This window comes from Leuresthes tenuis, unplaced genomic scaffold, assembly GCF_036924035.1.
Source record: "Leuresthes tenuis unplaced genomic scaffold, fLeuTen1.0.hap1 SCAF_14, whole genome shotgun sequence".
Lineage (NCBI taxonomy): Eukaryota > Metazoa > Chordata > Actinopteri > Atheriniformes > Atherinopsidae > Leuresthes > Leuresthes tenuis.
In genome coordinates this window covers 5,255,134-5,277,836 of record NW_027325368.1, presented here as the reverse complement: position 1 = coordinate 5,277,836, position 22,703 = coordinate 5,255,134, and the positions used below count along the sequence as shown (strand labels likewise).

Below are 22,703 nucleotides of genomic sequence, written 5' to 3'. Positions count from 1 at the left end.
TCAATGCATTTCCCGGCGCTGACATGTGACACCTGACAGTGTCTTAAAGGCACGTTTGGGTCTTATGAATCTGGAGGGCTGCCCTGCCCTTTGCCAGAAAAAAAAGAGGAAAAATCCAGATGTGTGACATCACCTCTCATTTCTGCAAGGCTGGCCTCTTTGTGGCAGCTCTGCCTTTGTGTGTGTGTGACATGCACGGGTATCCAACACCCAGCAGCTCCACCCGTTTATCTCGGCGACATAGAAGACGACAATGCACAAAGACGTCAGTGGGCTTTTGACTCGGAGCCATGCATAATTAGCAGGTTTATCAGCCAGCTGTGAAGAAATGGTATTATTCCTGTGTTTGGATTCCAGCAGGAAGAGCAGAAAAAAGATCTTTAATGAGAACAGAAAAGACCTTTGTTTTTATTCAAGAGATTGAAAGCAATTGGGAATGGATACGCTCCTCGATCTGTGAGATAGAAGAATATAGCCCAGGTTTATTCTTGTGCACGCTTGAGTGATTCCAATTTTCAGAGACAGGCGTCCCAGGCATCTGATTTCATTTCATATGTTGACAAAGAGGCCAAAGCTGGTCTGCCTCCCTGCTGAGAAATGCAAACCAGATCGCTGCCTGTGTCTGAAGCTGCGCCAAGGGGGAGTCCGTACATGTGTGGTAAATACAGAAAGATGTATACTGTTCTATATTCTGCTCATGCACAGTGATGCATGACAGACGAATGGAAAGAAAGGGGTAAAGGTGGCAGAGTGGGACTGAGAGAAAAAGGGATACTAAGAGGTTGTAGGGCATATTGACATGTGACACACATGCACGCAGGCTGGCACACACGAGTGAGACCGAATGCCACTCCAGCTGTTGCAGGGAGCCTTTGGTCTTACCATAATGGCATTGCTTTGGCTTGGAGATCAATGGTGCTTGTCGATGATGCATACGAGGGCCCTTCATTCTTCATCATCGTTTCAAATTCCATCGGTTTATTTTCACTCACAGATCCCTGTTTAGGAGGAGGCCTCGCCCAAAGGGGAACTGACCTTTGATCTACAAAGAAAGCTGTTTTTTGCCATTAATCCCAACTCCAATCACAGTCCAGATGAAATTCAAACCCACGACCAACACTGGAGCATACGAACCCTATCAAGGCTGTGACAAGGCTCCTGAACACCACATTTACTCTGTCTCAGCCTCTGACTCCACACGATGGAATGCTCAAAGTCTAACAATAAATTGTGCTCTCAAGATATCACAGCTGGGTTTATCCAAACACGGCCCTTTATTCATGGAATTAGTGGGAAAGTGAAGGGATGAGGCCACAGAATGTCCACTGGAGCATGACGACGGTTCATTAATCTTTCAGCAAAGCTGCAATATTTACCAAGGAAGAGATTTATGTCAATGGCTGGATTAAAGAACAATGGTGATGTAATAAAAGATAATATATGTAATGTAAAGAAGCTCAAGAAGAGCTTGGTTTGGCCTTGCAGAGACTCTGAAAAGGTAATTCCACAGACTGATCGATGAGCGGTAGCAGCAGGGTTTCTGAAGCCATCTTTAAAAAAGTCCCATTCAAGAGATGTGAACTGAACAGGTTTCCTGGTTTGGAGAAAACTGGGTTGAATACAATGACCAGAGGGTGGAAGTATACGGTCTAATTAGTGGTTGTTCTAACCAAAAACTGCCGCTCAAACACAACAACTGTGGTGGACATCTACAGGAAGAACCAGGAGAAAGCTCTTGTTCAGGAAGCGGCTTTAATCTCAGGGAATATCAAGGATATTATATCATGTCACACAAGTTAATTGTTTTTCTGCTCAGGCCAGAAACAGCTGGCGAGTTACATAACTCTAATCTTGGCCAGGTCAGATGTGATGGCAAAGTTGGAAGAGGAAGCTGGCCGACATTAAGAAATCCTACCAGTAGAGAAAACCACCACAAGAACGGGCCCAAAACAGCAGATCCACAGAGGCCACTGCGAAGATGCCCCCGAGACACTGCAGTCACTGGGTCACAACACCAGAATGGGCTGGATAGTGTAGTGGTATGATTGTCACCTTCCATGTGGGGGATCCTGGGTTCAAACCCCTGCATGAAAGGTACTGTTCTCCAGTAGGGGTCCATAGGCAAGACCCTGTTACCCTGTCTGCCTACCTGTAAGTCGCTTTGGATAAAAGCGTCTGCTAAATAAACATAAACACCAGAACTGGCTGAAAAAAACAAAGCGAAGTCCGGTTGGACTTCAGGTTCCAGACAGACAACAAAGCACACAGTGCTGGAAGAGGGCTGCTGCCCCCCCCCCCAACTGGTCGAGTCTGGCTTTGCTGCAAACAATGTTCTCCCTCTGAATCCTAAATTCACATAAAAGTCTAAGTTATAACCAAAAGACATTGTGGCATCCACACCCGAGCAGTTCCTGGAACAAGTGGTCGGCATATCATGCAGATCAAAGCAAAGTGCATTAAGGGAGAGGAAAACAATCTGTCCTATCTGTGTGAGAGGGAAACGTGATCCGTTCCAACTCAGACTTTTTATGTATGGAATCAGAAATGACTTCTGTCTTATTCAATTATAATGAACCTGACAAAATCAGACGGACATGTACGGACCCACATCCCTGCTTCAGATATATCCAATTAAAGGTGGCGTTTCAAATGGTGCAGGCAGAAAATGTCCGGGCACACGTATGGAGTGTCAGACAGGAACCAAACAACCACGTGTGGCTGCCTTACCGTGGCAGGGAGCTGTACTGCCGCTGCGCCTGGGCGAATGAGTCCCTCTCCTCCTGCCGCTGCCGCTGCATCTGCACCTCCACCGACACCGAGTGGCGACCCGGCTGGTGGCTGTACCCGCTCGGACCATTGCTGCTGGCGTTGGACTGAAAATAGCAACATGGCAGCTCAGTTAGCAGCCATTCACAGGAAGAGTTATACATGGACATCAGTCAACTGATGACTTCAGCTTTGTATTTTTAAAGCGTGTTTACGATTCCAAAGTCAATACTAACTAAGAAAAATCTTTGATAATGTGGATAATTATTGGAGCAATAGCAGAATAACCATACTTACAATGCAATTCAAATGACTTATACACCAATCAGCCACGATATTAAAACCACTGACTAATGATTATCACATTCAAACTGAATTTGACACAAACCATCCACCTAAACTTTTGTTGCAGGAGAAGCCAACCCGTTCCCCGTGGCAACCGCATCCTCCTTCAACAACGCAGAGTCCTGCCACGCCCCAAAAGCTGGAACAGCTCGAGGAACATACATAGAGCCAGAGGCATTGACTCGATTTCTTAACTCCCCAGATCCCAAAACGATCAAGCATCTGCTGGATGCATCGAACGAGGTCGATCCACAGAGGCCCCACGGCCCAGAGGACCGACAGGACCAGCTGTCAGGCATCACAGGACACCTGTAGAGGTCCTGTGTGCACGGCCCGATGACTTTAAGCTGCTTTAGGACAGCAGGAGGACATCGGCAGTAGAAGCGAGTTGATTTCTTTAATTTTGTGGCTGATCAGTGTTCATCAAACCCGACTAAACATATAAATAAATAAGAAAAAAGCTGTGGCGACCCAGGAAGCTGTTGCCCTGTGACAGTAATGATGTGTTGAGCTGCTTGGGGATCGATTTGACTTTGGACTGCTGGGACTTTTACCCTCCTACAGTTAAATAAATACTCATGACTGCGCTGTGCGCAGTTGATCGTTCCTGATGTGAAACAGCTTGCAGTGCTGGTGCAGAGGCCATGGATTAATGGGAGATTTTGGAAGTCACAACACAGCCTGAACTGTGAACTGTGAGCCTGAACATTCAGTCTATTTTATACATTTGCAATATGCTTAAAGAGCTCATTTATTCTTTGGGGTCCTTCCGTTTTGTGCATGTCAGTAGCACGATTCTCCTGAGAGACTCGTCTGAAATGCCTTAAGGAATGACCAGCTCCATTGTGTTGACCAATCAGAGCAGACTGGACCTACTGGGGGAGGGCTTAAGGAGGCAGGAGCTAAAACGGACAGAAGATCACAAGAGGTGCTGCAGCAACGCGATAGGATGAGTAAAATATTACGGCTTTGAACATGAAAGACACAGAAACTGATGATATGATCATGTAAATGAGCTCTTTAATGTGTAAAACACATTTCTATTAACATAAATTTGAAGATTCTGTATTATAGATTTGGCACAGAAGAACTTTGGATGGGATTTACTTCTTTATGGTCACTAATATTTCAGCTGCTGCTTTACTACAATGATGGGATTTTCATGCTGTAAAACCTACAATTATCACTGAAATTAAAGCAGATGTTGGTCCATTTCACACATTTCTTGTTTTAGTTGTAAAAATGAGATCTTTGACTGAATATAATTTTGGATAAAGACCTCCAGAAACATATAAATGTTTCTTCCGATGACAGATTTCAGAAACTAATATAGGAAAACACAATATTATGTAAGGATAAAAGGTCTCATCTCTGTGTGTACAGATGGTGAGTGCGCATTGACATATTTTACGGATTATTGGCTTTGTGTTCAGAAAATTGGAGACCTATAGTTCGACCTTTAAACTACTGCGAGAATCTTACAACACAAAGGTCATAAATACAAATACGGGGGAGAAAATCCACGCTACATCACATATATTAAGTCACATGTCCATGAGAGAGACACTTATCACAGACACGTGACTTAATGATAATAATAACATAAAAAACACAACACATGATCCCTCAGTCCAAATTCAAAGCCTGGAAATCACAACCAGGTTTGCATGCAGCAGGCCAATATAACCAGCAGCCATCTCTGACACAGGACACCTCATAAAAACCCCCCCCAGCCCAAACCGCAGACACTTACCAGCAGTTAGCCGGACGGACACACCCTGAGCTCGTCTCCTCTCAGGTCAAAATGAAGGTGAGATGCAGACAGGCGAGGGGGGAGGGGGAAGTGAGAGGAGGACCATGCTGGAGACTCAGAAGGGTTATGGTGATGAGATGGATGTTAGTGAGTGTTAATGAAAAAGACAGCGTCATCAACATTGTGATCGGCCTCGTGTGAGCACCTCATGTACAGGTGAGCAGCCGGTTCATGGTGGCCATACGTACATTTGAACAGATATTCAGTTTCACCATCACTTTACTGACCTGTACACACACCAAACTCACAGCTGTTCACTGAAATAAACCGAGTCACACACATTTCATTGAATTTTTCATTGTGAGTTGAAGTGTTTCTTAGCCTGAATAGTACGTCTTCAAACATGAACATGTCTAAAAGCACGATGGCAGGCAAATAACCTGCTGTCAGACTCCTTACTGGATGAATCCCATTAACTCCTTCGTCTTCCTCAAAAGGCTCGACGTCCTTAGTCTGCAGCATCACAGGAGTCACAGTTTAAATGAGGATAAACTGTCTACTTAAAGGCACTCTCTCATGCAGGTGGACATTTTGGCCTTTCCCGTGCCTATAAGCAGGGTTTATTGTTGCTTAAAGTGGCAGAAACTAATGGATTCTGAGGCCCAGACCCAAGCCCAATACTCCCCCCCCCCCCCCCCCCCCCCCCCCCTCACTCACTACAGGCCAAAATTAAACCCTTTGCACAAACTTCACCCGGGTCGACACGCATCCCCGCCCTCAATGTTCTCTCCGTGACGAAAACAGATTCCCACAAAAACAGATTAATAAGAGCGCACGCATGCATCTCTTAGCAACAGAGCAACTCCCTCAAGGTCCGGCCCACACTTTATCACAGCTCCTGCGATGTTCATTAGTGGTGCGGGCGCAATAATTGTGAGCAGATTAGTTGCAACACAAAGCCAATCTAATTACTTTTATGGCTATGCAACATATTGAGAGTGGTGTGGGATCAGCGCGGACATCAGTTGGTGGGAAGGCCATAAAACGATTAGGAGCGCTAAAGAGACTCCCCCTTTACACCAAATGAAACGGGGGGGCAATCATCTCGGGGGTTGATTGGCACCGCCTCATTGCACGGCTCACAGAATGGGAGGGTGAGCGCCAACAATTCCTTTCTTCCACATCTGAATTGAAAATTGCCCACGGGTGAATGACAGTCTGATATTTTTCACTCGAGTGAAATAAAAAAAAAAAAAAAATCCTTTTAGCGGCTCAAAAGTGTCGAATATTCCTGAGAATTTTGGCTCATCAGCCGGAACGCTGTGATTTTAGAGGGGAGTGGAAAATACCCTAAAGGAAGCAAGATAATAGAAGTATTACAACGTTATAGTAAAATACAAGAGGCAATATCATGCCCTCTCTAAAGCCCCCCCAACATCAATTGAATGAACTCCTATATTCCCATAGTGGTATAAATGGCTGCAATAAAGCTCGGCGCGGTGCTGCCGGGAGCAGGCATCAGTCATCCTTGATGGAATTAGACCATGCAACCCACAGTCCTCTGCTGCTCCCCACAACAACAGAGAAGAAGAAGAAGAGGAGGAGGAGGGCAGCTATTGTCGAGAAGAGGCATCACATTGACCTGAGGAATGTGGCTAAATATGGAAGAATAAAAATAAGAATGGAAAACAGGATGGAGTCACAGCTTGAGTTTATCTCTACGTAGGTGTGTGTGGGGGGGGGGGGGTTGAGGTTGAGGACGCAGGCCTAATTGGACGGCTGACATAAACGTGCTTTGTGCTTCCATATGGCTGATCAGAGCCACCCGGCTAATTAGTATGATGTGACACCAACAGGGCAGAGGAGACATTTCAGTATGGATCAGGACTGCAGTTTATTCCAACTATCGATTAATCCCTGATTTTTTTATTTTTTTTAAAAGACTAACAAGTCTGCTGTTTAGCAAATAAACTTGAATTATGTAGAGCCCAATTGGATGATTTGAGCAGCTGGCTGGAAATAACAAGCAAAAAACTCATCTTCAAATGTCTGAAAAGTCTTGAGGCATGTCTCAGTTCTTTACATTCTGCTTCAAAGGAACCAGACTTCTCTTCAAATCCTTTAAAGTGGTCTCGAGCAATAGCTGCCAAGATTTTCTGAAGCTTTGTCAAAGTTTTCTTAGGACATTGTCTGCTTTTTTTCACTCATGTTCAGTCCATTCCTTGTACCTGATCACTTTAAAAGTGATGACCTGCTGAAGCAGTGTGGGATCATCTGACAGAGAACGGAACAAAAGGCAGCCCACATCCAAAGAAGAGCTTTGGGATGTCCTTCAAGAAGCCTGGAGAACTATTCCTGAAGACTCCTTAAAGAAATGACAGAAAGCTCGTCTCAGAGGGTTCAGGCTGTGTTGGAGAATAAAGGAGCTCAGACCAGATATTCACCTTAAAGCTGCTTAGAACTGAACTAACTCTGTTTTTCCCTTTTTGCTGTATCTACATTTCTGTTTGCACACGTTTCTATACGTCTAAGTCCTGCTTTTCTGGCAAAATATGAGGAAATGAGGAGTGGCTCAAGAATTTTACAAGGTGCTACTTTTTAAATGTCAAATTAACCTAAAATGCAGATGAGAATTGCTACTCATTTATTCAAAAGGCTTAAACGAACCACTGGATAAACCTTAATCTCTATAAAGATAAACTGAAACTTATTGGACATTGATTTGCATCATACAGAATAAGCTTTTTCTGCAGCTGGCAGCCAACAGCAGCATCTAATATGCAGCAGAGTCCTGGCACAGACTGTAAGTGGGGCAGTTGTAGGTGAATGAAGAAAAAGGACACCGACTCCTTGAGGTTTGCAGCACATCACTCAGATGAAGCAACAAAATGTAATATATGCACGGGGGCTGTAATTGAATTTCAAAGACACATTCTGCTGTTCTCCATATGGCCCCACCAGTATGACCAGGGCAAGAGTGTAATAACATGCAATTACTACGGGAAGCCTGAGTGTAGCTGCACTCTGACAAAGTAAAGCAGACCGCAAAAAGAAGGAACATTAGAGGGTAATACAGACTGAAACCATTGTGGAAGCTTTATTCATGGTTTTCTCTTTATTTTAAGACTAAATTAGCTTTAATATTTAAACCTTTGAGGTGTAGGGCTTCTTTTATGAACACATTTACTCGATAACATACCACACTTCTCCTTTGAAGCTGTTGAAACCTTTCATTTTAGGAGTGTGGGACGGCCAATACTCAGGTTTCATGGGAAAAATGAATGAGACAACAATGGGAAATGCGCTGCAGTTGACGTGAACAAACATAATGCTTTAGCAGTGCCCGGCTCTTTAATTGAGATTACGCTCATTTGTTGAGACAAAAGGAGAGATGACCTGCGCTCTCCTTTCCCACACCGTCCTCCTCTTGCTGTACAATGCTGGCTGGAATGTGCCACTCCACTGAACCCATTAAAACTCAGAACTCTGTTGATCAGTGCCAAATACTAAATAATACTACACAACTTTATTGGGCTTACTCTGTAGAAAAGAATGGCCTGAGAACAAATGATCAAGTTCATGAGCTCTCACTTTATCATTTCAATTATAAATCAAGTTTTCCCATTGCACACCAAAGCGTTACAGTGGGAAATCGTACCAGCAGTAAAAAGTGTTCATACAGAAATACACAAAAACACATCTGCGTGTGGAAAAAGCTCCCGTGTAGGGTGAAAAAAAACCCCAACAAGAGCGTTCATATAACACCCCTTTTGTTCAGTTTGGGACAACCCACGTTTGTGCTACCTATCACCAAACTACACGCTAACAGTCACATCTGCTGAGTGATAATGTGTTCGTATTAAGAGTAAACTGTGTCACAATATGCAGAAATCAATAAAAATGTGTGTTGTCCCACATCTGACAAAAGCAGGAACATTTTCTCATTTAGTTTGCAAAACAAAAACATAATACTCATTACACTGAGAGGCTACCAATTAGGAAAAAAGAGCTAAAATCTGCCACGGCTGACTGTTTGTAGCTCAGAATAATGTTAAACCAAGTACACTTTAGGTGCGGTGCAAAGTAGCAGAAAGGACTGAAATAAATACTAAAAATATGACAAGCAATTTCATCACCTCACAAACTTTGAAGGCCTTCGGATTTGTTCGTTTAGGATTACCCTTTGTTGCTTCAGAATACACTAATTATCCCTGTTCTTACCCAATAAAGCTCTGAATTAAATACACGTCAGTTAAAATGCACACAATCCTGCCTTTAAACTGTACAAAAGGTGCAGCTGAAACATGGGGTTTTAAAAATAAGTCCCACACACTCGGATACAAGATGACGACAACCCAGAGTCCATGAGGCGGTGGGCGGGTCCATGTGGATGAGTGACAAACAGAAACAGGACGACGGATGAGCAGAGCGGGTTGTGACAGATGGGTGGGGTTAGTGATGTCAGGAGGTGTGAAGACTCCTGCATGCAGTCAGTAAATTAATTAGCCAGGAAGGCTCATTGAGGTTAATGATCATCCTGAGGTTGGGGAGGATCATCAGTCTGGTGTTGTGGTTAGTGAAGGTTAGCACCATACTCCAGTTAGCCACAGGTACTGTCCGGTGCTAGCTGTTGAGTCTTGGTCTGGTTGAGGTTGTTTCTTGACATTAAGACTGACAGTAAAGTCGTCCTCTCTGGCCGGCAGTGGATCTGACTTACAGGCTCCGGTCAGTTTAGACACTCACCCAAGGCTGCTCGAAGCTGTAGGTCCTCCTGCGATCGTCCGGGTCGTCGGGGACGGTCTGGGCCTGCTGGAACTCTTGCCTCAGCCTCTGTATCCGGTCGTGGTTGCTAGGGGTTAGCCGGTTACTATGGAGAGAGAAAAGAGAGGGGAAAGATGGATGAGCGTGAGAGGGCCATTGTGAACGAGTGACCTGGTTCCATCAAGGCTGCCGGAAATGGCCCGCAGGATGAAGTTGTTTAAAGTCCAGCCTGCTTTGTCCATGAATTGATCAAATGCGCTGTTGACTCTGGGAAAGCAACCCAAATAGACTCAACCCAGATAAAACACAGAACGTGATAAGTGAGGGCAGAGCCGAAAGCGAGCTTACAGCGGAGCCATCAGCAATATGAATCAAACTAATGTGTCTCTGATGTATTATTCATAACAATGAACAAAGAATAGTGGTGAACGGTGAGCGGTGGCTCAGCCCCCCGCCACCCCCTCTTCCCCTCGCGGCCTCGTATCATTCAGCTCCTGCACTACTGTTGTGTGCTGCATGCCTGCGGTGCTTACATCAAACAATATGTCATCGGTGCAACTTCCTCACGCTTCGCTGCACAAATACACTCACAACTACTTGCTCTGCAAGTTTAACCAAAGTAGATATCATGAGTCCAAGATTTCTTCTTTCAGATAACAGAACGGTTTATAAAGTCGTCAGATATTTACTCATACACACATTAATCCTCATACATTTGAAGTAGATTACTCCTTAATCTTTTAGTTGTTTAAACACACAAAGAAAAATGTGCATATTACAGTAAAAAAGTCTTAAGCCACCCCATATTTCTATGTATTTTGCCCCCATCTGGACCTTCAGCTGATCCATCCACTGTTGGCCCAAGCCTCATCAGAAATGGTCTCCATGGAAGGGTGGCTGTCAAGAAGCCGTTCTTAAGGAAGGGAAACAGGGAGAAAAGGCTGAGCTGTGCCAAATGACACAAGAAGTGGACTGAAAATCAGTGGCAACAGGTCTTATGGAGGGATGAATCCTCCCCAGAGCCCGGACCTCAACATTATTGAAGCAGTGTGGGAAGCTCGTCTCAGAGGGTTCAGGCTGAACTGGAGAGCAAAAGGTGCTCAGACCAAAGACTGACTTTCACACTTTTATAAACCCTGTTTCTGCCTTATGTACTGGATATTCATGAAAACATTCATTTCCTGTTTTGCTGGAAATAAAGAAATGCAGGGTGACTCAAGGCTGTTGCACACCACTGAAAATACAAACGGATATATTTTAAATTTACGACACCTGCCAAACGGGCCGCCTAAAGGGCTTCATACTTTGCTTTTATTGATCTTTTCCACCTCAAAACATCAACAGTCACGACAACAAACAAGTCCACAGAGACTGAGTTTGCATCCCAAACACGGAGGTTTTTGTGGAATCTTTTTAACATGGAGGACAACACGTCTGGCCCTCGCCTTGGTGCAAGAAGAGAAAAACATGCAGCTCCAGCTCCTGCAGATGAATTTCAATCGTGACCATGTTACATAAACAAATCCCAAACATGTAGCTTTATTCATTCTGCTGAGTCATCTTATTGGGAGTGGATCAAGAGCAGATCTCGACCTAATGTAGCAGAAATTCCTCTGGCCTCCAACAGAGGAAAGTAATTAACACATTTTCCCTCTCAAACTGTGTGAATGAATAGAAGCGTCAGGGTCTGTGAATGAAGGAGCAGCAGGGGGAACACCGGCTCCGAGCTCGACTTTTCAACTCTCAAACTTTTGCCAGGAAATTCCTGGGGACCGTCTCAACTCCGAAACTCTGAAGGTCAAACCTGCAACTGTTTCCAGGCTCAACAAACCCCATGAGTTGGGTTTTCAAAAACATTTTTGTGCCGAGGTCAGCTCTAAAAGTCTGAATTGGATTTCTTTTGGGACGAGATCAAAAGAAAAGGATGTGCATGTTGACAAAATACGGCCTTAAAAGCATAGAATGAATACAGGATATGGTTTAAAAAGTTAGAACAGTGCTGAGAATAGTCCAAAATATGACCTGATGCCTAATAAAATGACTGAAATAACTGCCCAACTCATTTCATCCATCACAAGATGAAGGGCAGCACCACCAACTTAGGCAGCTTTTAACCCCAGACACAAAAACCAGAGCAAGGCAGCCTCGCTAAAGACCAGGAACCTGTCAAATGCAATCCTGCTAATCTCAATGACATGCAACATGCAGCTTGGCCTCCACAGAGCTCCGCTGACCCAAAGAGCGTCACATGTGTGACCCTGTCGATGGGTCAAGGCCCCTGTGCAGACCCATGTCCAAGAGTGGGGGCCATGTGAACCGATAACAGGGAAAACAAAGGCAAAAATATGAAAATATGAAAGATAAAAAGACTCTACTTCTCCTGAGATAGTGGCTCAGGCCTGTAATCAAAAGTACATCATCATTAAGACGACCTATAGATCCAGAGAATATTACAGAATCCTGCCCCAGAGACTGAAAAGAGGAGAAACTCAGACAAAGGGATCAAACATCTCCAATCCTTTAGTCTGACAAAGTGCCGTAAATCAATCAGAGAAAGAGCAACACTGCAATCCAACTTTACTGCCCCCAAAACCCCAGAGACAGGAAATAACAGCAGGCTGAAATTTAGTCTGAGATGAGCTTCATCCTCTGAACAGACTCACTCAATATCTGCCACTACTGTATGAGGCTGAAAGGTCACAGTGTGGCTTTGTTGAGTGGAGTGTCTCTGAGACTCAATAACAGGACTGTGGCTTGCTGACTGGGCTGCCAGCAAAGCTGTTTATGCTGGGATGCACCCTGCCTTTCATGGTCGGGTGTGCCGCCTGCCTCAGCCTTAAGCCAGAGAAGGAGGGAGCATTGTGAGGATGTAATGTCTGCATTGTGGGCACACTTTCACTTCAGAGCCACAGTGCTGCTCTGTGCTCTGATGCAGCATGTGGAAGCGAAGGGATTGCCAGATAGGGAGCTTTGAGAATAAGATCAAAAAGGAAAATTCTAGTTTTTTTTTTTTTTTTTTGGTCTTAGCTCAAATTGAAGTAGAAGTCTGGAAAGTTTCTGAAAACTTTCCCCGATTCTTTTACCATTCAGTCATACTTTCTCTTAAAAATATTGTTTCTACTCGGCAGCATTCGAATCCCTTCGAAAATGCAAATAATTTGATTCAGTGTATTAATCAACATTAAAATATCTTTCTAATTAACTCACTGTTACTGCAAACTGAAAATGAGACATGAACTTTGATGATATCGATTGTTTTCTGACACTGAAATGTTTTGATAACTAATGAGCTCAAAATATCGATCGGGGGCATTTAAAGTATATTTGAGAGTCGTGTTTGTGTTGCCGTTAGTTTTTCACCTCGTTTGAGTGGAAAAAACAAAGCTTTCTGGCTGCTGCAGAACGATGCATCGTCTCTGGATCTCTGGCAGGATTTACTCGGCGTGCAGCTCGGAGGCGTCTCATTAACCGACGGCAGAAACTTTCAGGGTGGCTTTTAAAGAAGTAGCATTAATTAGCTGGAATCTACGGCTGGCTTTTTAACTGAAGGAGGCGATGCTCGGTGAAGGCTACAGATGAGAAAATTGATCTTTGCTTAAAAAAGGTTTGATGGGACTTAATAAGCGAGTATTTCATATAGAGCAGAACCCGATATGTCTACATGCTCATTCTTGGTGTCTTTTTGAATCTAAGCAATTCGCTACACCTGAACAATATTAAGCAACACCAGAAAAGTATGTGAACCCTAAAACTAGGTGCTTCTGGCTCGTTTTGAAGTACATTGACTTGTTAAGCCTGGAACAGCCTGACAGCACCTGCGGGCTGTGCTCCACGCCGTTTTGCTTTGTGGTCACATGACATTTTTGCGGGCTAAGATGAAGTGTGGCTGTACATGTGCAGGGCTCACACAGACATAGAACTGTTTGTGAAACTCTGCTTGGTTACTTTAAACAGCTGAACAGTAAATCTAAACAAAAATGCCTTTTATTGCTTGAAAGCCAACAAATTAGGCTGATCAGAGTCATCAGCTTCATTATGGGTGGCTGGAATAAACAGAGCAGCGGATGCTAACTCAAAACTGATGAAGATGTGAACAAAGTCTGTCTCCTCAGCAATATGTGAGAGAAAATTGGTCTTCGAGAATTTCTTTCAGTGGGTATGTGGCTATAATTCTTAGAGATGCACGATTATAACTGCAGGTCATCAGGATCGGCCTTCAGAGCTTCAGCATCAACACCGACCTGAAGGCTGATCTCATTATCCGAGCTTGTTCAAGGAGAATGATGAGTGAGCTTAAAATGCTAAATGGAAGCATAAATGGCATGTTTTAGAGGTGAGACAAAGCTGTCTTTATGGGTAACAGTCAAAACTATTTAGAAAATAATATATCTAAAGAATGAGGAATATTAGTCAAATCCTCCTGTTTCCAATAACTTTTCACACATGAAACATTTAGAGTGATAATCAAAGCTATCAGTCTAATACAGTTAAGGTGAGAAGTCTGTGACTTGGACCTCAGAATATTCCTGAAGCTTCGGGGCGAATCAAACATTTCAAGAAAACAAACCTTTTCAAACAAGATCGAAGCCATTAAAGCTCGCCTTTCCAAGTCCTTGCTTCATTTGTCACAGAAGACATGGAAGAGGGAGCAGACTAATAGGATTAATCGGATCTGTGCTGTCACTTTAAAATCCCCTACGACACCAACACTGCCTTAACAGATCCAAATCAAAGCCTGCCAGCACAGTGAGGGAAGGCCTCGGTGGTAAAATGTACATTAAATGACAGAAGCAGCTGACGGAGGGAACCCTAATCCTGCAGATTAGAAATGAATGGCCACATTCACTCAGGCTGCTCTTCCCATGCCGTTAACAGCATCCTGCAGACCTACCACCAACTGCACGGGGGCATAAATTTTACAACTCATCAGGAGGACTTGGTGACTTTTGGTGGATCAATGAGCTCTTCAGAAAGCTGAGGGTGTCCTAACAGTTCGCAGCGCTAAAGAGAAACAGCTGGAGATGACAGTGAGCCACCAGCTGGCCGTGAAGACCATCTGAGCCTGGAGAGGACGGCCGAGTGCAGAGGCCCACAAGTCTTTTGTGATGTGGGCCCTCGTGGGATGACCTTAAGGGTGTGTTGGTTCACTCCTTAAAGTCTGGGCTGACAGCTAAAAAAAAGGCACCAAATCAAGTGTTCCTCCTTTCATTCTTTTGTCTTTACCACAAATGAATGGCTGACTCAATAAAATACTGCCTCCCTGTTGATAATACAGGGAGTGTATTCTGTGATATCACAACCAATTCATTTGCCAATAATCCCTACTCCAAAATAATCAACTTTTTAATTAAAAGCCACCGTCTTAATTAAAGATTTAATTAAGCATGGGTAGTCAAGGGACTCCCATCTTTGATGAGACTGTTGTGCTGACGAGTTCTCCAGCCTGTTAAATAAACATTCCCCAGTGCAGTGAGACACGGCGTAAGAAAACAATGCGGCTGGTGGATACGTGTCCACCCTGAGCGCAGCAGCTGTGGCGGTTAGTTTCTGTAATCTTATCAGATGGGTGAACTAGGCCCTACATCTCTGACAAAGAGAGAGCAGCTGGTGGAGCCTTTGTCTGCTGTGAAAAATGAACCGGGATGCTGAGGATGATAAGCCTGGTCTATTGATCGAAGGCTCGCAGTCAGCTAGGAGGGAGACTGATGCCTTTGCTAACTAGTGCTAGCGGCTAACGCTCCATCTGTGAAGCGCCGTGCAGCGGCGCTCATGTTGTCTACTACAGAAGAGCCACAAGGCTGCTTTTTTCTGCGCTCATATAAAGACGTGACAAAGATGCTTTTTGCTACTTCAAAATGTACAGCTCTACAGTTCTTCCATGGAAGATGATTTTTACAATAAAACTTTTATTTTTCCAATATTTCTGTCCACTCTGAATGATGATGATCTGCTCATATGTGGCACAGCTTTACTTTGGGAGTAAATTGTTTTCTAAACATAAATATGTGCACAGCTAAGGGAAAAAAACTGACTATAGAGGGACGGCATAGTTTGTGTAATTTGATGCGCTTTAATGAACATGCTTATGAACAAAAGTCATCTCTGCTGCCGTGTTTTTGCTGCATGCTTAAAAAAGTCATTTCCACCGCTGTGTGATTGGTGCCTCATAAGCTCATGTGGGCCGGAGGACTTGTGCACATGACAAAAACAATCAAAGAAAACAAACTATAAGCTCTTGGTTTTACTTTTAATATCAACAGCTTTATCTTCTTAATGGAGCCAGATCATTTCTTGGAAGCTGGCTTATATATAGTGAGAAAAAAAAGCATGTTTTTAGACCTCTGCTGGTAACACAAAAGGTTAAGAAAGGATTATCTGAGATGCCTGACTAATCGCTGTCTCACTGCTATCCTGTTGATGCAGAGAAAAGATTAGAAGGTCCAAGAGGCCGTTGTGTTGGTGCCACTCGGACTGTTATTAGCCCAATGTTGCCTTTACCCTGGATTACATGGGTTTAACCCCGAGACACTGATAGAGGCAAACAGCCCTGCAGAAACATGGCAATTAGATGCCAATCGATACAATACCACAATACTTACCAGCTCATTCTCAACCCCTGGCATTTGCCTCATGGTGTCAATGGGCTAAATGAGACCAAATTAGGTCTGCATGCTGACAAACAAAAGAGTTACTATGCAACGGGAAACAACCGAGCATGATTTAGCTTTCTATGCAAAAGCTTTATGAGGCTAATGAATGCAGCTAACGCGTTCTGAGACCAAGGCCAAATCAGACCCGACCCGGCTCGGATTAAACTGTTCTCCTCTCAGAGGCCACAAGTACCTGCACAAAGTGCCGCGTTCAGGCGCTTTCTGTATGTTTATGCATCAGGAGAGAGATGCAGCACTTCAGCTGACTGTAGGAGGGAAGAACTGCAGCTCTGAACATGTCTGAGCTCACGTGTGACGAGTCGAAGAGTTTGTTTCTGGACAGAAGTTCTTTCATGACAGGAAAATTGGATTTGATGAGATATATTCTGATTTATTCTGATAAGCTTTAAAATAATCCAACCTTTTGAAACTGTGCCAGATAAACTTTATGCTTTTCATCCCACAGACTATTTTGCCTGTAATTAATGTGATGAGAGAAATAAAATGCAAACTTTTCTGCGGCACACAAACCCTCAGATAGATCCCATCTGGAAACAGGAGCATTTCTTCTGAGCCTCTGCAGTCCCACAGGGTGTCAACACTGCAAAGCAGACAGTAAACACTGGAATCCATCGACGGAACGGATTGAATTTAATTGGTTTTCAGTTTTATAGAGCATCTCTATTTTTCCAGGGGCGCTGCTGGTCAGAAATGTCAGAGATGGTAATATAATATTTGACTGTTATTAATACAAGCACTCACTCACACAAGCATTTAGAGCAAGATGGGTAACTGTTCTTCGATTTCAAGCTTAGGCGCCACTGGAGGCGCGGCACCCGGCAATATGCTTCAGTTTAATTCATGGGCCAATTTCATGCTCGCGCACATCAGCGTATCGATGCTGGCCTGTTCACTTACAAAGGAATAAATTAGGTTTAACAGAGGAGGTTCAACCTGAAGAGGTGGGCTTAAGTCGTGTTGATGGCAACCCATTTAGCTCCATCAAAGGTGTGTGCTTATATACAGCCATGTTAAAAACAAAGTTCAATGTCTTTCAGTTCTGAGGTTTCATGTATGAAGACATTAAGAACAAAAAAAGAGAAAACTAAGCCCAAATAAGTCCATCATATGACTCAGCGGCTTGTAAAAACAACTTCAGCAGCAATAAGTTGAAGAAATTCTTCTCTGTGTGACGCTGTGAGCCTCTGACAGCCCACTCTTTTTTATTACAGCTCATTGAGGTTTGCAGCATTGGTTTCTGCACAGCTCTCTTAAGGTCCCACCACAGCATCTCAGTCAGGCTGAGGTCTGGACTCTGACTGGACCATTGCAGCACCTTGATTCTTTTCTTTTCCACACATTCTGCTGTAGATCTGCTGCTGTGTTTGGGATCATTGTCCTGTTGATGAGCCAGTTTCAGCCCAGCTTTAGCTGTGGGACAGATGGCCTCACATTTGACTCTAGAATACTTTGGTATCCAGAGGAGTTCATGGTGGACTCAATGACTGCAAGGTGCCCAGGTCCTGTGGCTGCAGAACCAGCCCAGATCATCAGCCCTCCACCACCGTGCTTGACAGCTGGTATGAGGTGTTTGTGCTGATATGCTGTGTTTGGTTTCCTCCAAACATGCTGCTGTGCATTATGACCAAACATCTCCACTTTGCTCTGGTCTGTCCAAAGGACATTGTTCCAGAAGTCTTGTGCTTTGTTCAGATGCAGCTTTGCAAACCTAAGCTGTGCTGCCATGTTCTTTTTAGAGAGAAGAGGCTTTCTCCTGCAGCCCTTCCAAACAAGCCATCCTTGTTCAGTCTTTTTCTAACTGTGCTGTCATGACCTTTAACCTTTAACATGCTAACTGAGGCCTGTAGAGTCTGAGATGTAGCTCTGGGCTTTTTCACCTTGGGGTGAACTTGCTGGGACATCCACTCCTGGGAAGATTGACAGCTGTCCTGAATGTTTTCCACTTGTGAATAATCTTTCTCTCTGTAGAACGATGGACTCCAGATAGTTTGGAAATGGCCTTATAACCCTTCCCAGGTTGATGGGCAGCAACAGTTGCTTCTCTAAGATCATTCTTTTTAGAGAGAAGAGGCTTTCTCCTGCAGCCCTTCTTTTTCTCTTTTTTATTGAAAGGGAGAAGAAGGATGTTTTTTATTAGCATTTTTACCTGATTTCAGCTGAATGATAATGACCTCTTGAGAGGTTTGAAGCCAGGGTTCCAGACTGTGTCCATAATAGTTACATATGCAACGATCTTTTGAGAACGACCTAATTTGAATTGCACATGGACACAGTTGTTCATAAAGGGCAAAAAGCTGCTCTGGTGCCCCTGTGGCATGAGTCACAACTGTGTTAGCTAATGTGGTTGGAAGCAGTCGGCTACTTTCTCTTGTTCACTCAAATGTATCGTTCTTCTTATGCATCTCGAGGCATATCGGATCATCTTCTCAGAGGGAAATATATTTCCTTCCTTCTTGTATGATAATATTCTTGTAACAAACGCAATCTCTCTTTTGATAAAGCTCTTTCAGTTCCTCCCCCACCCAACGTTCAATTTCATCTCCCTGGATAAAAATGAAATGCTAAATAGGGAAATGGATATCTGATCTTATCCACATATCCACCGTCTCCCAATCTAACATAACATCACAGTTGTAGTGCTTTGATGTCACAGTGAGAAAACAGCACCTAATCTCATCTAACAGTGTTGGATGATGATCGGCTCTTTGTACAGAAGCATGATTGTGACTGAGAGAAAATTAAGAACTCGGGTTTTGCCATTTTTTTTTCTTTCCTGCACATCCAATTCTGCATTTCTCTTCTTGGTTTCATCTTACGTCCGTCTGAAAGTCTATTCATCTCAGATATAAATTCAGATTCACTCCTGTGCCGTCTCCATTACACCTGGCTCCATAGCTCCATCACTCTTACTGACTCGAGGGTTAACAGGAAACAGAATCCATCAAACCGCACCATTCAGTCAGTCAACGGACAGACCTTAGCTGCCAGATAAGCCACTTATTGTAACATATCTGACGTTGTGATCCCACCGATCAAAACTAATGCTTGCAGGACACTTGTCTCAGCGATTCACAGCCGATCACCATGATTCAGCACTTTCAGTCACCTGGGGAAACTGTAACCAGGCAACAAGATTTGGAGAGAGGGTCGTGCGAGTCGATGGCTTTACCGCAGACAGCATTGCGTCCTGTTAATTATTCCTCCTCTGTGTCAACATGGCCATAAAGTAGGCTCTTCTCGGCCATTAACTTGTAGTGGTGCTTTTACAACTCTGCGGAGAAGTGAAAACTAGTTTCAACCTGTCCGGTGCCCACAAGAGCTGTGTTTTCCAACAGGTTGTGCAAATTATAGGCAGAGCTTGAGATGAAAGTGCGAGGAAAGACGGGGGGGATTTTCAAACCAGCAGGGTGAACACGCCGCCTTATCAGCAGTGGATTAAAGAGGTATTAGAGTCCAACTTGCTTTTTTACATTTTTATGAGGGCTCAGCTAAACTAATCATTGATAACAAGGGCTGACTTTCTTTATTCATGAAGAAAGTTCAGTCAGAATGCAAAACTGCATCTGCACAAGTTCCTTGGCTCCAGTCTTTTCATGTTAGCAAAGCATCATGGGGCTTCTGTCAAAGATTATTTCTTTGTTTGAATGGAGTGTTTTCGAGTTTAACTGTAGTTTTAGTCGAGATATGAAAAGAAATATGGAAGGAAAAGCGCGTTGCCAATACGGTCTTTTCTCAAACTTTCACTTTCAGAGGCTTTGGAGGAACATCCGAGAACAAATGAAGTCTACTCTCAGATATTCCGGGTACACAAGGTTAAGGTATACGTGTTTGATGGGTGAGGCATGTGTCCACCACCACAGAAGAAGCCTCCTCAGATGGGAGCACTGGGATGACGTCATCGACACACGCCCCCCTGCAGCACAGTTTATTCACTCCGTGCTCTGTGACAGTCGGCTAACTTCACACAAAGTTGGCTGCTGATAGTTTTGTGCAACATGGCAGGATATTTATCAGATTTTGAGGTCGTGGACGACGACTTTGAGTACGATGGACGTTCTCACTGGAGTGAATGAGCTGTGCTGCAGCGGCGGGCGTCGATGACATCATCCCAGTAGACGAGTGTGTAGAAACCCTCTATAAGCACCCCGATAGCCGCCAATAACAACAACACAGCAGCTATGAGCTAACAGAGCTATAGCACACGTTCATTCATTCATTCTTCTTAAAGTATTGGTGAAATAAAGACAGATAATGCCTTATTTAGAGGCTGCATCCTCTAAGCCCCGTTCACTCCGTTATATGGATCTCGAGTTATCTAAATATCTTCCGAAGGACGCCGACTTTCACCAAACTACTCGGTGAGTAGATGAACGTATTTCAAGCCAGAAATAAGGTCCAGCTTTAAAAATACCGGAGCTCCCCGTTAAGCTCTCCAGGTAACCTCACAACTTGCAGTGCAGATTAAAAAATATCCGTAGTGACTTGATCTCATGCATCTGATATCTTCAGAGACCCTGATTAATCTACTGAACTGCACAATGCAGCCGACATCAGCTGACTGTCACAATCATTTGTATGTTAGGAAGCAGCTGCGAGTGTGGCATTCACACCAACTACAAAAGGCAGTGGGATAGAAAACCCTCTCAACGCTGAGAAAGGAAATAAGGGAAGAAAGAGAGAAGGAAATTGGGACATAGCAGTGATTTGGGCTGTGACTGAGGTTACAGCAACTTATGGACCAAAGTAGAAAGTGGATAAATCATAATTCCAAAGCCTGTTTCATAGGGAAAGTTAATGGTTTGACCGATGCTTATGTCCAGAGCCAGCGGACAAATTACGTCTGACCTGGACTGGGGAGGAAGATGAACTGTGAGAAATAAAGGGGGGGAGGGGACATTGGGAGAGAAAAGGGAATTCAAATTGGAGCAGACTAATTTCTGGGGCAGGCAGCTCCCGGTTCAGCTCGGCTGGCTCTCCCTTTGCTTTCTCAGAGACTGCTGGGTGACGGATGGATCTCTCACTTGTAATGGTTCCCATTTTCAGAGAGCTATTTAATACTTCCAACTCAAGTATGAGCAGCATCTGATAAATCAGAATCTCAGTCAAATTAGGATCCATTATCATCAAGAGGCAGGGGGTCCTTTTACCTCTGTTTCACAACTGCAAGGGAGGCAAATGGGACTTGAGGCATCTTGCAACAGCAGGAAATTCTGAGAGCAAAAGACGGAGTAGCTGCTGTTTGATTTCCATAATAAAGTGCGTCTTAGATGCCAGGGAGACGTGGAATCCAGCAAAGACATGAACCCATTTCAATGTGCCCGTTAAGCAGCAACACTTTCTGAAATAAAAGTTTTAGCATCAAGTATCCAAGTAGGTTTCATTTAGCCATTTACTTCCTTGGCAGCACATTTATACACTATTTTTTAAGCAAGATATCAGATTATATAAAATAAATCAAATTAATGTTTTCTTACCATATCATCCCATTTATCTCTTGTTAGCTACAAACAGAAAAAAAACATTTGCTTTTCCAAGTAATTCCTCCAGGGAATGAAGCTAAAGTGCAGCATTGGTTCAGCAAGCATTCATTAAACTGGGACTCCACACAACAATCTCATGAAAAATTCAACCCACAGTAGCTTTTGGAGGACATGTTTTCCAGACCACCAACAGAAATGTGATTTAGAGCAGGAAAGGAAAAGAAAAAAAATCCTATTTGTTTTTTGTTTTTTTTAAATAAAACGGCATACACCAAATCCTTGGATTCATTTTCGAAATAAATTTGAAAGGTTTTACAGAACCTTCTGTTTTACAGCTGAGACCTGAAACCTTTACTGACCTGCAATGAACATCAGACAGTCTGCTGTTTCTGTTTGAAGGGGTTCAGACTCAGAAACAAGCTGCACTGGTCTCCCTGCCTCTGATTTGATGAAACATTTAGACTTTAAAGTTCAGTTGGAGCATCAGATCAGTGAATCTGAAAGCAAAAATACTCTGAAGTGTTCATCTTCAGAAGGTTATCAGTCAGTCAGTTTATCCTTTGATCATGATTGGGAGATACACATTAAAAAGTTTTCTAAAGCCGGATTCTTCTCACTTAAAGAAACAGTTTGATGTCTTCTCTAAATTTGAGACTTGAAACAAAAATGGCCGACAACAACAGAGTGGTTTCCTTTACCCACTCTGGGTTCCAGACAGACCTTTTGTGTTTGTCTTAATTAGGGCCCGAGCTGTGAAACACTCATTTATGCTTCAGCTTCACTTTGAAAGGCATCAACGAACTTTATGATTGAGCTAATCTGAGCTAAGCCTGGGTCACCAATAGAAGAATAAATCACAGCTGCTGGTCTAACACTGACAGTGAGGTACGATGATAAGCACGTGTGTTTTCATGTAAGTGAATTATA

At 43.7% G+C, this 22,703-nt stretch overlaps 1 protein-coding gene across 6 annotated transcripts in view; it reads right to left on the bottom strand.

Moving 5' to 3' along the window:
* The window catches only part of pard3ab (par-3 family cell polarity regulator alpha, b), a 447,253-nt gene that overhangs the window by 221,324 nt on the left and 203,226 nt on the right, over positions 1-22,703 (bottom strand). For 4 of the 6 annotated variants that reach the window (XM_072363699.1, XM_072363702.1, XM_072363700.1 and 1 more), the window contains 2 exons: positions 9,608-9,731; positions 2,728-2,873 (listed from right to left, as the gene is read on the bottom strand). In XM_072363699.1, coding sequence (XP_072219800.1) covers positions 2,728-2,873; positions 9,608-9,731 — 270 coding nt within the window. Of the gene's footprint in view, positions 1-2,727; positions 2,874-9,168; positions 9,732-22,703 lie in introns of all 6 variants that reach the window. The other 2 variants (XR_011907558.1, XR_011907559.1) reach the window with 1 other exon arrangement.